This window comes from Temnothorax curvispinosus, unplaced genomic scaffold, assembly GCF_003070985.1.
Source record: "Temnothorax curvispinosus isolate PA1 unplaced genomic scaffold, ASM307098v1 QBEX01010896.1, whole genome shotgun sequence".
Lineage (NCBI taxonomy): Eukaryota > Metazoa > Arthropoda > Insecta > Hymenoptera > Formicidae > Temnothorax > Temnothorax curvispinosus.
This window is the reverse complement of record NW_020220676.1, coordinates 21,970-38,527: the sequence shown is the minus strand read 5'-3', so window position 1 is coordinate 38,527 and position 16,558 is coordinate 21,970. Positions and strand designations below refer to the sequence as shown.

The window sequence follows — 16,558 nt, the reverse complement described above, 5'->3', positions numbered from 1 at the left end:
ATATTATTTAAAATAGCCATAGCCTCTATATATCGCGTTGCAATTGTTTTCGTCTCGTGTATCTCGACGATTGAAGACCAAAATGAAGCTTTTATCCAAATTCATCTCAACTTTGAAAAATGAATAGATTTACGCTTATTATAAATGACATATAAATGTATACAAGAGGTAGATATAGAACCCTACTAGATTTCCGGTACACTATTAAAGCGAAGCCTCTCCTTGTTCTGAGTCTAAACTGACTACGCAGCAGCAGCGGAGTCTTAAAATTTGTGTACTTTTAACATATCCGGCGTATGAGTAAACGTTATCTAAGTATTACTTTCTTAAGTTTCTCGTTCATCGTCGAGACAGATCGAAGAGGAGGAAGAGAGAGCGCGCAACCGTGAGTATCCATATAATAACAATGCGACAACAACGGTATATAGGTATACGTCACGCCGTGCTTCTTATTGCTTCCAGAGTCTTAGCTTAGATAATTGCGTGCGAGTATCCGGTCCGAGATTAAGTACAAGTCTTTTTCCGAGAGGACGGAAATTTAGAAATGTTAATCTTCGCGCACACACACAGTTACAGCAGTCTCGTAATACAATAGCATCTACAGGTCTCTAATTTAAGGCTCCACAAGTGCCACCTCCGAGCAACGGAGACGAGAGGAGGCACGTCATATTGTGACACAGTTGCTAGCATTTTGCTTTTTATTCAAGCCCGAAGTATCCCCTATTACGCCAATCTTTATCTAATACCTTTTATTGTCAACCGCCCAAATTTCTCGTCATTAGACGAATCTGTTAAAATGTTGCGTATGAAATGTGGGATCTTTCACCATGTTTTTAAACCTTTGTTGTAAAATAAATAGCATTCGATACTACTTGTAATACAATTCTTCTTGAAAAAGACGCCAAATAAAAATTACAATATTAAATCATAATTTATAAATAATATTAAAACTAAACAGTTGCGATATAACCATTAAAATTTATACAATTTGTAATATAACTTGTTTTAATTTAAGTTACATTTATAATTCAATATAATTAGAGTAAAATGCAATTAACATTTAATTTTGTTAATATTCGCCAATCTCTTTTGTTTTAAATTTATATGTAACTTATCTCAATTAAATTCTCTTACGATTACTCAATATGAGTAAAGTTATTAGTAAAATTACAATAAATTATGCATTACTATAAAGTTTTTCTACAGAGAATTTAATACAAAATTATAATTTAATTATATTAGGGGAAATCATGGTCAGTTTGTTTTCTATTCTGATACGTACAAAGTTAGTGATTAAGTTTGAATAATACAATCAACATTATTAAAGATACAAAATGTTTTTTTTTATTTCTGAGATTATGTCCTCCAAATGTACTATTTGAAAGTTTTGCCTGTAATATTTGATATTATGTATAAATAGTACTTTCGTTCTTTTTTTCAATCCTGTTAAACCCCTTACACAATGAGAGGCGATAGTGATAGCGATAGCGATAACGACAAAATTTTCAACCTATTGGAAGCCGTGTATCAATGCTGTAGCTTTGTCGACAATTTTATCGCTTTTCGCTATCACTATCACTATCGCTATCGCTATCACCTCGTATTGTGTAAGGGGTTTTAGAGTGAAAAATCCAACATTCATCGCGCAACGTATAAAAGCTTTTGAAAGGACCTTAAAATTTGGAGCGTAACACAATTAAATGTCGGAAGCCGTTAACGATGTTGCAGGTATGCCGTTGGAGGTTGCTGTTGCTGTCACCGTCACCATAACACAACCGATCGAAAGATGCGTACGATGTGAAATAAGACGATGACGACGACAACGACGAGCACTTCCGAGCGACACCACGGTTGGATCCGCGGCACGTTTATGTACAACGGGCGAGCACATATAAAATTTTATATAAAAATATTTTTTCATATGCGTGTGTTTTTTATCTGTGTTTTGTGTACGTATACTGTGTATGTGTGTACGTATATTCCCGTATGTATGTGTATATTTATATATGTACATCTTGAATAATTAATACTGAGTAATTAATATCATCTCGTTCCATCGTGCGCATTATGCCGCGGCGTGAGCCTGATGGCTTTCCACGAAACGTCGTCACAGTCCCCAGTGCGAATGATTTCTTGGGAGGAAAACGCTGAGAGTCTGTCAGGAGGGATATTAAAAATCCATCCAGAATAAACGTCACCGAACAGACTAAACATCGTTGAGAAAGCATACCTAAGCGCCAAACCAGATTTTTCCTTAATGCGTCTCCTCCGAAAGTGAAGTTGCCACTAGATTGAGGGGAACATCGGAAACGTTCTCCTCGTCACCTTCGTCCGCTTCCTCATCCACGGACAAGTGCCGTTGCATACGTTCCTCGGTTTTTACATGTTGCTAGAAATACAATAAATCGTGCTTGATAAGAATAAATCCGCAGCAAAAAAAGAGTATAAAAATAAGAAATATTCAAATAAAAGATTTTGTTAAATATAAAAGTATTTAGATAAAAAATGTTTAGTTTAATTTCATAAGTTTAATCATTAACCCTTTAAGTGACAGTGACGCATATACGCGCATTGTTTTATTTTGCTCCAGTTAGCAAGATTTTCACGAAACTTACTACTTACAGATTTTTTTGAGTCGCGGAATGCGAATTTGGAATCAGAATTAAGCGGGGAACACAAACTTTTGCATAACGCATAATGCGTGAGCATAAGAAAATTGTCTATTTCCTTATGCACATGTATATGGATCAATCAATTTTCTTATGCTTACGTATTATGCGTTATGCAAAAGTCTGTGCTCCTCGCTCACCGTGTCCCCGCTTTACAAAATTAAAAATGGCTGATCTAATATGACGACCCAAAATTTCGAAAACTTTTATGAATTAGCGGATTTCTATGAAACTCGGTACTAGGAGATTTTTGGGTTGCTGAATACGAATTTACTGTCAAAATTTCAAAATAGTGGATCCAATATGGCGACTTCTAAATTTGGAATAATGCAATAAACTTCTGCGTTCTAAAGAATGACAGTCAAGTCCGAGAGGTCTTGAAATATGACGTACACTCAAAATTCGAGTGATCAAGCCCTCGGTCAAGTCAATCTGTCAAACACTGTCGATCAAGTCAGTTCAAAAAAGAACAGTTAGTTCAAAAGAAGTTGGATCATGATTTTGAATTTTTGAACTTTGACCCCGGATTCGTACTCAGTGACTCAAAAAACCCATTAATACCAAATTTCATGGAAATCTGACAGAATTTTTATCTTGCCATTTTTTGTCCGTTTGATGCTCATTTTCCTGCCACTCAAGGGGTTAAAACCTAGCTTGGCTCACAAACCTCTATTGTCTTTATTTGATTTTTAATCCACCGAGCCATTGTCAATGTCTTTTTATCTTAAAAAAATATTTAGTCTTTTTAACCAAGTCTCACTAGACACATTAAATGCGAATACGAGAATACTTCTTATTCCAATACTCAACATATGACAAAGAAAGTATCTTACATGAATCATGTAACTAGATAAAGGTATTGAGTAAGCAACTGGTGGAGGCGGATGGCCACCGGGTATGCGCGTAGGCGTTAACGCTGCATGCATCATCAGCTGAGGATGAATTTGTTGTCGAAGAGCATTCAGCATATCCGCACTCTCGGTATCCATTTGTTCTCTTGTAGACTGAGATGCTAAGACTGAGTCTCCTTTTTCTAAATAATAATAATAATAATAATAATAATAATAATAATAATAATAATAATAATAATAATAATAATAATAATAATAATAAACACATTAATTTCGTAAGAATGGATTATTTCCACACATATCACAAGAAATTGAAATATTTTTCAAAGAAATTAAGACCATCTAATAATAAACGATACTTAAACAATAAAAAACTATTTAAAATTACAAATTAATTGCATATTTATATTGAGAATACTGTTAAAATTGCTAATACACTCATATGTAAATTAAGGGGATGCTGGAGCCGTCTGTTTTACCGGCATTTTTTGTCGGCACGTAGCGTCGTATTAATTTGACAGAATTAAAAATCCTTCTCCAGAATTGCAGTACATACATTAATGATTCGGGGGAACTCCGATTTTATATAGAAAACGAGAAAAAATTACGGAAGTACAGATTTCCTTATCCTACTTTTATCCCAATATGGCGTCTCGAGTTGCGGCGAGCTGTCAGCTCGTTACAAGATGTATTTCATATAAGAGATATACCATTAGTACGAACGCGAAAACAAGTTCCCCCGAATTGCACAACAAGAAAAACATCGATAAACCCTCCAAATCAAGATTTAGAAGCGTAATATAAAAGTATAATGTCGGTGTGCATCGTGCGTATGTGTGCGTGCAATGTAGCGTGCTATCCTTGTCTATATCTTTGTCTATACAAGGACAGATATAGTCGGTGAGCACTTCTTTATCGACGCTGATCGAGTTCGGCTACGGCTCCAGCATCCCCTTAAGTAACAAAATGAAAACGCGGCATATTCCTTAAAACTAGAATAGCAGTGAATTCGATTGATATCTGAGCATTGTTCAACTTTCGAGATTTGGAGACACGCTAGTCTTGATTTCTTTTTAAAGTATTATAAATATATGTCTTAAAAAGAAATTAAATAAAGTACAAATAAAACCAAAAAAACACTGCTTTTTTAATCCGTTAAAAACCCAAAATTTATCAAGTTAGAATATAATCCCTTTTCTACAATGTGAAAAAAATTAACTACAAAAAGTTAACTACAATATAAATAATTCAATATGTATATTTATTTTGTAGTCAATTTTTTATAGTCAATTTTTTTCACATCGCAGAAAAGAGATTATATTCTAACTTAACAAATTCTGAGTGTTTAACGGATTAAAAAAGCAGTTTATCATATTAAAAAATTATATTAAATGTTTCAACGGTTGTTGCAAAAGAAACTGTTTACTAAAAATTTAATCGCTAAGAAGCTCTTACTTCTATGCCTCGTTGGTTTCTCGCCTTTAGGTCTGCGTCTGCGTGTATGTATAGTGTCCCTTCGCATGGTAACCGGACGATTAACGCCGTGCAGCTTGTAGTACAGCCCGCAAGCGTTGCACACCATTTCACCCTTCATGTTTCTTCTCCAGATGGTTGTTGTCATGGTGCCGCAATTTGTACAAGACATATCAACTTTTTTCGCCACGTTGCCGCTTTGCTGATCGAACTGTTGCTTCTGATCTTGCTCCATCTAAAACCACCAATCGATTATTGTGAGCAAGTGATAACGTCTTATGAGCAATAACAGACCGTTTGCACGGGAGAAATACCTTATTTTTTATCTTGCTCGACCATGTGGTAAAATCATGCGCTTGCTCCTCATTGTTATGTTCATGTTGGTAACTGGCAACAATGTCTGGGCTTGCTGGAGCTTTACTGGGATAGCTCTGCTTCCTGCGACCTTTCGTCGTTGTTGTCATCTCCTTACGACCAATACTGCCAGGGCTAGACGGATTACTGTCTATCGAAGCACTCTGTACAGACTGCATATAACATCATTTTACTCACCATTAAATTTTTTCAAAAATTTTTTTGGATTTACAAGTAATACATTTTATACTTATTTAACCTTATAAATGTCTTATATCAATCGATCGTAATATGTAACAGTCTATGTCGGATGAAAAAGTAAACCTAGTTTTTTTAAATAAATAAAATCAACTTTATAAAATAATTTTAGTTGTATCTATAAGATCTCATGCACGATGAGAGGAATAAGAAACAAGGAATTAAACATAGAGAGAATTCATAGTCGCATCTTTTTTCAAGACACGGTCTTCAAGGAATTAAACATAGATAGAATTCATAAAGATCGTGTCTTGAAAAAAGATGCGACTATGAATTTCCTCTATGTTTAATTCCTTGTTCCTTATTCCTCTCATTGTGCATGAGCCCTAAAGGCCCCCGCACAATGAAAAATATAAGGAACAAAGAACAAATATTAGCGATTAGAAATAAGAAATTAGGAATAAAGCTGGTGTAGCATTATAATGATACACGGCTTCCGATAAGTTAAAAATCTATTGCCTGTGTTATTTCCTGTTTCTGTTGCCTGTATTTTTCATCGTGCATTCAACTTTATTCTTGATTCTTTAGTCCTCCTAATCGCTAATATCTGTTCCTTGTTCCTTATATTTTTTATTGTGGAGGCCTTAATAATTTTATAGTTACAACTATATAGGGGAAAGTGGAATACCTGTGCGCACCTAAGGTAAATCTGTTAATATAAAATGGCTTTTATAGTTACAATTAATTTTTAAATGCAGCTATGAAACCTTTAAACGTTTGTCTACAAGTACGTGAATTTATACTTAATAATAATTTTGTTGTTAAATATTTATTGAGCAATATTTAGGACGATGCAAAGTCGGGCAAAAATGAAACTGGCGAATAGTGCGCAAAATTTGTGTCTGCAGCAGATAAATTTCGAACTTTTCTACTTAAATCATTAGTTTTAAATGTTGTTAATGTGAGTAATGATAAATAATTGGAAATTAAATGCAAAACTTTAAAAATAGAGGGATATTTGAACAAAAATTTTTTGCGAGTAGAACTGACTCAACTGGCTTCAACGCACAATTAATTCGACATAAATATATATAAATTCAAACATAAATAAACTATATATGTATACATAAAATCGACATAAATAAAAACCGCGCACTATTCCCCGGATTTGTTATTCCGGGACAATTTTGTCAATTATTCGCGAACCACAAATAAAATTATGGGACCAATACGGCAAAAGGTTCCCAAGGGATCGTATTTCACTATGTTATACCAATTACAGTAGCAAATAAAAATTGCCCACTTACGAACTTAACTCCTGTCGCTTCAAAATGGTAAGGAAATGGGCGCGTTTTCTTTTCGCTTCCTCTGTTCAAACAAAGCTTTGGATAAAATGTATCTATATTATCTAGAATTGATGTAAGCTTTGAAATTTTGCCACGTGTTGTCAGCTATCGTCAGTCTTGAACTTGAGGTGCGCACTATTACCCATACGCATTCCCCTACACTTTCCCCTAACTAATATTTAATTGTAACTATAAATGATTTTACAGTTTTCAAGATTAATATCTTAACGATGTCGGTGCCGGATTCAACATATGGATGGAAAAAATTAATACATGTTTTATATTTAAAATTAGTTGAAGATTTCAAGGAAAGGATGCATTTTACTTTACTGAGCCAAAAGGTCGAGAAAAGGACGTCTTTCGGCAGCAATGCATTGTTATTTTCACTCAAAAGAGCATAACTACAATCAATTTACGATCTACCTGTTATCAGAACAAAGAGACGATACTACAGAAAGAGCCCAAACGCACAGTCAGGAGATCTTTGTTCGTAAATTCGTCGAAATAAAAGCATCTCGTGATCAAGGATATCTCACTCGCGTTGACAAAATATCAAAATTAAATAATTTACAATAAATATTTATAATTTACATATAAATATTTATTTATTATAAATTACATAATTTTAGTATTTTACCAATATATAAATCAACAACAAAAAACTATGTTTTTTTTGCTCTTAATAATATCAATATAATCTATTTGAGAATATTTCATCATGAATTTGTAATTCATAAAACAAATCATTGTTATATGAAAAAAATAAAAGATTGTTATAATTACAAAGATGTTTTGATGCAATTATTAAAAAAAAAAAAAAGATACAAAAATAATAAAGAGGCAGTTAAAAAAAAATAATTTTTAACAATATTTGTCTCTTAATTAATAAGATAGAATCTTTCTGATATATTTCATATCTTGATATCCGTTAACAGAGTGCGAACAGAATCCCAAGAGTTCCCGATTATCTATTATTTGCGGAATTCTACCTGGAATATGTCCCGAATAGGTTTAAAAGAATTTCCCGATCGGCCGATGGGCCGACTGGCGGCTTAACCGATGACCTGAGTTTTTCCCGCCACTATACCTGGCCCTTTTCTCTCTATTTACCAAACGTACAGATGTTCGCGTTTGGCGAGGCATTTTCGAGAAATGTTTTGTCTGCTTAGGACGAGGCAGGACAAGGCACTACTGCTACGCGCAGAAAAATCACACAAAACGATTCAAAAAAATGCAAACATATTTGCAGATTGTTCTCTCTATTTATCTATTTATTTAATCCACATGTGTTTGTAAATTTTTCTCTTTCTCTTTCTATCTTTCTTTACTAACGCGATTTCGATCTTTATTTATATATTAGTTACCGAAATGTTCAACTTGTGGTCGGTTCTCACTCACCTTATTTTCTAAGCTTCCTATATTGGTACGATTACCAAGCACAGGGAAATCGGCCAACGTACGCTCGGTAGCTGTCCCCTGGGTATCCCTATAGAATCTGATTTGCGGGGATATCTTGTCCGAATCAATCGCAGTAATACCGATCTGCCTGTTGTTCATCAAAGAGCGCAGCAGATTGGTCGCTTCACCGGTGAATCCATTGTTCAATTTATCACCGTTTGTTCGCGTAATTTCCAAACTTCTGTTGCTGCGTAACAAAATACGAAGGGACGTGTGTAATTGCATAACTTTAATAGTTTACTGATTGCAAATGTCTAGCGGCTTATGATATTTATTGCCAGTTTAATTTATAATTTGCAATCATAAGCTTCCCCCCCCCCTTATTAGCAAAACGATTATTATGGCGATACTCGATCGTAATTTTATCGCCAGATTTAACAAAATAACTCGCAATATAAGGAGGCAATTGAGTCAGATTTGAAACGACTTATTGATCAAAATTCGAATACAACAAACAAATTTGTTAGTATAAAAATATTGACAACGAAATTTACTTCGATAAGCAATGATGAAAGTAAAGTGATTAAATTTTACTAGTTTATTTATATAACTAGTCATTTTACATAACAACGTGAGAATATGAGACCGTAATCATACATAATGTAATACATTGAAAGTGTAACTATAATATTGAATTAGTATAACATAGCAATGCTTTCGTTATTGACTTTGAAAATTAGATACACAATGTCGCTTATCTTATCTGTAAGCACCTCACACGGGATACATTTGTGCACCTTACTACCGAGCAGATATCGAGTGAACAAATATTTGCCGAACAAACAGCAACGTTTGGCTTACTTACTTGGCTAGAGCTTGCCATAGCTTTGTCGCTTCCTGATCGATGTTAGTATCAGAGCAGTTGCTCTCTGGCGTATCCATTCTATTAACTGGACTACAATTTGCCGTGTTGGACTCGGAGCCATCATAGTTGCTTTCGACTCGACTCCTCTTACTGACGGTCATATCGTAACCATTTTCCTCGCCTTCGATATCCTGTTCGTCACGATCTTCAATTTCCAGTCGTTCAGGATCGGAACTGTTGGAACTGTTGTCATCGTCTAGCTCGCACTTAATATTATCGTGTTCTCGCATATCATTGCTCTGCAACTCTAGATGATGCGTTTGAGTTTGAGGTATTACGTTTTGATTAATGCTGGCCGGCTCGGAGTTAGGCTCCTCGTTGAATAACATCCTATTCAACTCGAGGAACGATTGCAGAGGGCTCTCGCCCGCTACTTTGGCAGTGGAGAAAGACTCTTTCTAAGAACACATAGAGAAAAGGTATATGTATATAATTTATCTTCTTGCTTATAGATTCAGTGCAATTTTAACGAAACGACGCATAATTTGTTACTTAATCTCAAACAATTCAAATCCAATACCTGCTCGTCATGAGACAACTGCTGCTTGAAAAAATCCAGGTACTGTTTGAGTACGATGTCAGACTTTTGCGACACTTCGCGAAAGTTGTCCAGCATATTCAACTTACATACACACCGATGGCAGATAATCGGTGGTAAGAAATCACCATCTTTTACCTATCGAGAATATATCGTGTAACAAAACTAGATAACAAAAGCGATGAGTAGGTACTGTTCATTTGGCTACAATGACATAACTCTCTGACACTAACTCAATTGTCATTTTTAAAGTTGTCTGCAAAATAATAGTGAGAATTCTGTACAGTGAACGAAGAGCTCTGACACTAATATGTAGTTAAATTGCTCTGCAATCAGTTGTTATACCAAAATAGCATTTAAAAATATTACAAAATTTTAATGATTCTAAACATTTGAACCTATTTTCTGAAAAAACATTGTTTTTCAGACATTTTGAGTTATGTCATTGTCATTGTTGTAACAAATGAGTGATACAAAAACTATAATGTTCTCAAAATTAATTTCTGTGATAAGATCCTTGTTATAGAAATAAAAGTGAGAATAATTGAAAATTGCAAGAGATATATTTTTATTATAGTAAGTTATCAACTTATTTTCTAGTAAATATCTTAATTATCAACTTTACACTAAAAATAACGTCTGATATATAATTTTAATAAAAATTTACTGGTTAATAAAATCTTATGAGCAAAGATCTGATCGATATAAGTCCTTAAGACATCCTACTAAATAAAATATCGAACGGAGAGTATGTTTTTGATATACTGTGCATCTTTAGTTCTCGCTTATATAAGGATGATCACGAATAGGAGGACGATCTGTGTCTGACGTAAAGTTTTGCAATAAAAACTGGGTCTGCAAATACTATATCGAGAGCCCGTGTCTCCCGATCGGCATCGCGCGTCGGTCAGAATGGATGCTTCTGGCAATTTAAAAGGACATTAAGGAGCGCCGATAGAGGCGAGAACGGCGCGGATAACGCGCGGCATGACAACGGAATACGCGTGTGAAACATGATAACAGGCCATCCAAATAAGGAGCCGCAGCCTTCCCTCCCCCCTCCATGACTCGCGCGGCTGTAGTTCCGCTTGCCACGCTCGCGCGGGGCTTATCACTGCCATTTTAAATGCCGTTGCTGCTCGTCGGCTTATCTCGCGGACACATCTCTTGCCAAACTTTCTCTCGTGGCACGCGCACATACACTCACACATACACAGCCGCGCGGTGACGCGGTTGCCCGAGTGCGCGGAGTGCGAGTGCGATCGCGAATGCGAGAACGTGCGTGCTAGACAGAAACGGCGAGTGAAGGAGCGACTCCGAGTCTCGCGGTAGAGCGCGCGCGCGAGAGCACCTCTAAAGCCAAGCGAGCGTGTGAGCGAGTGAGCGTACGGAGGCAGAGGGAGAAGAAGAGAGGGGACGATAGCACGGCGACGATGAGAACGACGCAGACGGAGAGACGCATACACGGCCGCGCCGAAGAGATATACCACAGATGGTCGCGTCCGATGAAATGCGGATAATCACCGCAGTGCACGGCAAATCTCACCGTGATTGACAAGCACGCCGATATCTTCTCGGCGTAATTCTGTTGGGTGCCCCCTTCCTCGAATATGGAATACTTGACATCGTCCAGGGATAAACAAAGGCGACACAGCTCGTAGAACTTCTGCGGTACATCGAACATAATTGCGAGCTCCGGCTTGCCTGCGGCCCACGTAAAGCGCGAGTCATCAAGAGGTATGCTCTAACAGCGGCCGACGTGCGATCTTTCTCCACTGCCACTGCTCGCGTTCAGCGATGAGGATGGTTTATACGGATCACTTATCACAGTCACCACCGCGGCTCATTGTCAGCGGCACAGTACACGCACCGCCATGAATCGCGTTGCACAAAGAGGGCGAACCCCGTGGAACGTGGAACGCGCTGGCTGGGACTGGCTGGGACTAGAGAACTTGTAAAGAGGCTTGTTTGCGTTGCTTGAAATCCCCAAACATTTTTGCACTTGAAATGAGATAAATTATATATTCGGCCGTTGGAGAGAGAGAAAGCGAAGATGCTGAGTGCAAAAAGTGCAAGCAACGCGAACAGACCCAAGGCCGGTCCATATAACTAGTATCAGAGAGAAACCTGAGAGCGGCCATCCGGCTTCGGGGGACGTCTGTCCTAATCTGCCCTCTGAGAAAGTGGACGTCAACTACGGCGTTACGCTCGGTAACGATCAGAGAGGACTCGGGTAACGATACATGGGTTCGTATCCATGCTATGGTTCGTGTCCGAACTACTCAGATGGAGGGGATATGCTGGTCGCACAAGCCTTTCCTCTGTCCGTGTACGCTAGGCCCTCGGCAAGCTTCGAGCGGGGAGAGAAGGGCAGACATACGATCTGCTGTCTCTCTTGAGCTGTGACGTTGCCGCTTTGCACGGGCCGGCTTGCCGGCTATACCACGATGCCACGCATTTCGGGTATCGCGTCTCGTGTCTCGCCGAGTGCCGAGTCTCGAGTTGACAAATCGACGATACGCTATACCCGCTTATACGTTACATTTGCTTGTATACAAATTTTAATTTTTATATTTATAATTAAATAAATATATATATATATATATATATATATGTATATATATTTGAAATTTATAAATATATAAAGATTGCAAATATAATTAATTAAATAAATATTTATAAACATAAAAACTAAAATTCGTAAATGTAATGTATAAAAATCACCGTTCTATGCTTTTCTATCTAAAAAAGTCTTACATTAAAAACCTTTACTTTGCATAATAAATTTTAAATTTAATATTTAAATGCATACCAATAATTATATTATTAACTATATTGAGAAAAAAATGGTAGTTTATAATGTTTCTTGCACTCTTATTAAATTTGGTTTACCTATGCATGTTCAAGCGGCCAAATTACGAGCAACAACAGAAGGATAATTGGATAAAAATAAAAACACTTTCTTAAATAAACAATACACATGGGTAACAGTGAGTTCTATTATAATTCTCGTATAGTTCTGAACGTGTTCTAACGTTTATTTCTAAAGAGTTCTGACGATAAGCATTATTTATTCATATTTTAAATAATTTTTATCGCCCAAGAAAGACGCATTTACGGGTATGTGGGTGAGACGCTGTAGAAAATCTCGGAGTTCTGGCTTATATAAAATATTTTTCGTACAGTTCTAAGCATACTAAAACAATTTCTAAAGAGTTCCGGGCATTGGCAATGTTGTATAATTTTTAAATAAATTAATAACGCATGAAAGTCAGGAATTTATCGAGAATAGGGTCTTTCTCGAGCGATAAGAATTATTTTAAAAATGAATAAATAATGCTTATTGCCAGAATAAAATGGGACAACGTTAGAACACGTTCAGAACTACACGAGAATTATAGCAGAACTCACAGAACTGCCGAAATACGGCCAGCGTCTCACCTTATTTTCGATAAATTCCTGATTTTCGAGCGGTATTAATTTATTTAAAAATTATACAACGTAGCTAGTGTTTGCTAAAGTTAATAAACATATATATATACAACGTAGCTAGTGGCGGGAACTCTTTAGAAAATGCTTTAGTATGCTCAGAACTATACGAAAAATATTTTATATAAGCCAAAACTCCGAGATTTCGCACAGCGTCTCATCTTCTTCTGTCATGATTACTTTTCGGTTAATATTAATTTTTTTAAATATAACACAAAGATTCTAACGCTCGGAACTCTTTAGAAAATGTTTCAATATGCTCAAAACTACTCGAAAAATATTTTACATAAACCGGAACTCCGAGATTTCAACTAGCGTCTCAACCGGTATACTCGATGCATTGTAATTTTTTTTAGTACCTTATAATTAATTTTTTTTCTTTTATATGGCAGAACTCTTTATAGAACTGTTATAGAACTATAGATCTTGCAAAATCTGATGAGATAAACTCTTTATAGAACTGTTATAGAACTATAGATCTTGCAAAATCTGATGAGATACAGTGGTGGAACTTGTGTAGGACAAAATGAGACGCTGCGTGAACATAGCGTCTCAGTTTGTACTGACGCGTTTTTTGAAAGAAACCAGAACTTTCAATAATTTGTGAGTTTCTGCAAAATGAGACGATAGCTTCACACACACGTTAGGAAGAGAATGTATAAAGAATTATTAACGGAGATATTTTAATTTAAAAGATCATTAAAATATATATTTTTCAGGAATGTTTTATAGGGAAACGAAGAAAGTGAATAACGTTAAATTTTGCATGTTTTCTTCACTTTATTTTAAAAATTTATTTTTATTTTTTAAGTAACAAAAATGCTTTTTTTTCTGTTATATCCTGGTCACTATAATTGACAGACGATGTAAATAATTCTAGTTGTTTTAGGTATCTGAAACTAAAATTTTCTTATTCTGCAGGAGAAGTGTGGCTATCGTCTGAACTAGAACTAAATCAATATTTCCATTCTGAGCGGCTTTTTTATTTAAAATATTATAATTTTTTTTCAAAATTTTATTAGTATTTTATTAAAAGAAAATGTTTATTCTAGTTCAGACGATAACCCATATCACTTATTCTGAATAAGAAAATTTTTGGTTTTTGCGTTTCTGATACCTGTCGATTTAAGCTGCTTTAACTGTTATTCTATTCACTGGCGAAATAAATTTATTATTCTGATTTTTAATAATATAAGAGAAATAAGACTGTTTTATGTGTGACCGTTATACAATCAATCAATATTAAATAAGCCGTGTACGATCCGAGCTTGGATCTTAATAGCCTAATAATGTTTTTTATGTATAATTACACGTATATTTTTTCCAATCTTAATAAATTGCGCGCTGACTAACTTGTCAGACTTACAACACAGCTCCTGTTGGAGTAGTAAATTCTTTACTATTATTTAAATCAATTTAATTAGAGGGGTGTGAGGGGATTTTATTAATCCAATAGAAGCTGTGTTGTAAGTCTGACAAGTTAATCGACGCGTATTATAGTTGATTAAAGTTGGAAAAATATGTAAATATAGTATATAAAAAATATTATTAGGCTACTATAAAATCTAAGATCAAATCGTAAATGGTTTATTTAATATTGATTAATAATATTTTTGATAAAAAAGCTGCCTAGAACTTAGAATGGAAATATTGGTTTAGTTCTAGTTCAGACTATAGCCACATATACTTCTTCTGAATAAGAAAATTTTAGCTTTTTGCGTTTCAGATACCTAGAACAGCTAGAATTATTTACACCGTCTGTCATTTATGGTGACCAGGATATAACAGAAAAGAAGAGCATTTTTGTTACTTAAAAAATAAAAACAAATTTTTAAAATAAGGTGAAGACAACATGCAAAATTTGACGTTATTCACTTTCTTCGTTTCCCTATAAAAAGTTCCTGAAAAATATATATTTTAAAGATCTTTTAAATCAGAATACCTCCGTTAATAATTCTTTACATTCTCTTCCTGACAGAAAAGATTTTACCACTACTCAATATAAATATAAATTTATCTTGTTATGGTTTTATTCGATTATTCCGGCGTTTTTATATTTGTGATTTAATTAGATTATTGTTTACTTTGTTTATATTATTAGATGATTGTTTAATGTTTTAGTATGTAAACTTGAACATTAATTATTATGTTTTTTTATATTTATCTTCTTTTATCGTAGTAATCCGTTCCGAAGAAGACTAAGTACAGTCGAAACGTTAAGCATGTGTATTGTTTATTTAAGAAATTGTTTTTATTTTAATTCAATATCTCTCTGTTGTTGCTCGTGGCCGCTTATAAACATTAATAGCTAATATAAATTTAATAAGAGTAAAAAGAACATTATGAACTACTTTTTTTCTCGATATAGTTAATATGTAATTATTGTTATGCATTTAAATATTAAATTTAAATATTATGCTAAAGTAAAAGTTTTTAATGTAAGACTTTTTTTTATATAAGAGCAAATTTGCCAGAACGGGGATTTCTATACATTACATTTACGAATTTTAGTTTTTATGTTTATAAATATTTTTTTAATTAATTATAATTGCAATCTTTATATTTATAAATTTTAAATATATTTATATATATATATATATATATATATATATATATACACATATATATATATATGTATATATATATTTATTTATTTATAAATATAAAAATTAAAATTTGTAAATATACACGTAAATGTAACGTATAGCGCATCGTCGATTTGCCAACGCGAGACTCGGCATTCGGCGAGACGCGAGGAGCGATACCCGAAATGCATGGCATCGTGGCATAGCCGGCGCGTGCTAAGCAGCTACGTCACAGCTCAAGCGAGAAGGAGACAGCAGATCGTATGTCTGCCCTTCTCTCCCCGCTCGAAGCTTACCGAGTGCCGAGTCAGCCGTCTGGCATATCCCCTCCATCTGAGTAGTTCGGACACGAACCATAGCACGGACACGAACCATGTGTGTACCGTTACCGAGCGTAACGACGTAGTTGACGTCCACTTTCTCAGGCGGCGCGTCAGTATACGTCCGCTGGAACGGAATGATCCCGGTGGCCGCTCTCAGGTTTCTCTCTGCTAGTATGCTCACTCTCTGTCGGCACCTTTGATCTATTGGTTTCCGATTCGCCGCCATGTTTTTGGTGGACCATCGACGTATCAAGCGGTTTTATTAAGCGCTTATGTTTTACGTCCTTACGGCATTTTATGTGTGAAGGCCTTTAAAGGGCCCCGGGTTGTAGTACCTATGTACATACAAGTAACACTGCCCAAATATCATACGCCGATTTTTTCGAAACTATGCACACATGTAGAACTT

The 16,558-nt window shown here is 35.3% G+C and overlaps 1 protein-coding gene across 2 annotated transcripts; it reads right to left on the bottom strand.

Annotated features, from left to right (window-relative positions):
* Positions 1 to 1,956: 1,956 nt before the first annotated feature.
* Positions 1,957 to 11,726, bottom strand: LOC112460837. Of its 2 annotated transcripts, XM_025025725.1 has the most exons (9): positions 11,299 to 11,726; positions 9,735 to 9,890; positions 9,155 to 9,612; positions 8,290 to 8,536; positions 5,308 to 5,520; positions 4,976 to 5,228; positions 3,503 to 3,702; positions 2,231 to 2,389; positions 1,957 to 2,155 (listed from the first exon to the last, which is right to left on the bottom strand). In XM_025025725.1, exons 1-8 carry the CDS (start codon positions 11,434 to 11,436, stop codon positions 2,255 to 2,257), a joined length of 1,800 nt encoding a protein of 599 aa, XP_024881493.1. In that variant the 5' UTR covers positions 11,437 to 11,726; the 3' UTR covers positions 1,957 to 2,155; positions 2,231 to 2,254. The 2 variants fall into 2 exon arrangements, with proteins under 2 accessions (XP_024881493.1, XP_024881492.1); XM_025025724.1 differs by having other exon boundaries at positions 1,957 to 2,389.
* Positions 11,727 to 16,558: the final 4,832 nt, after the last annotated feature.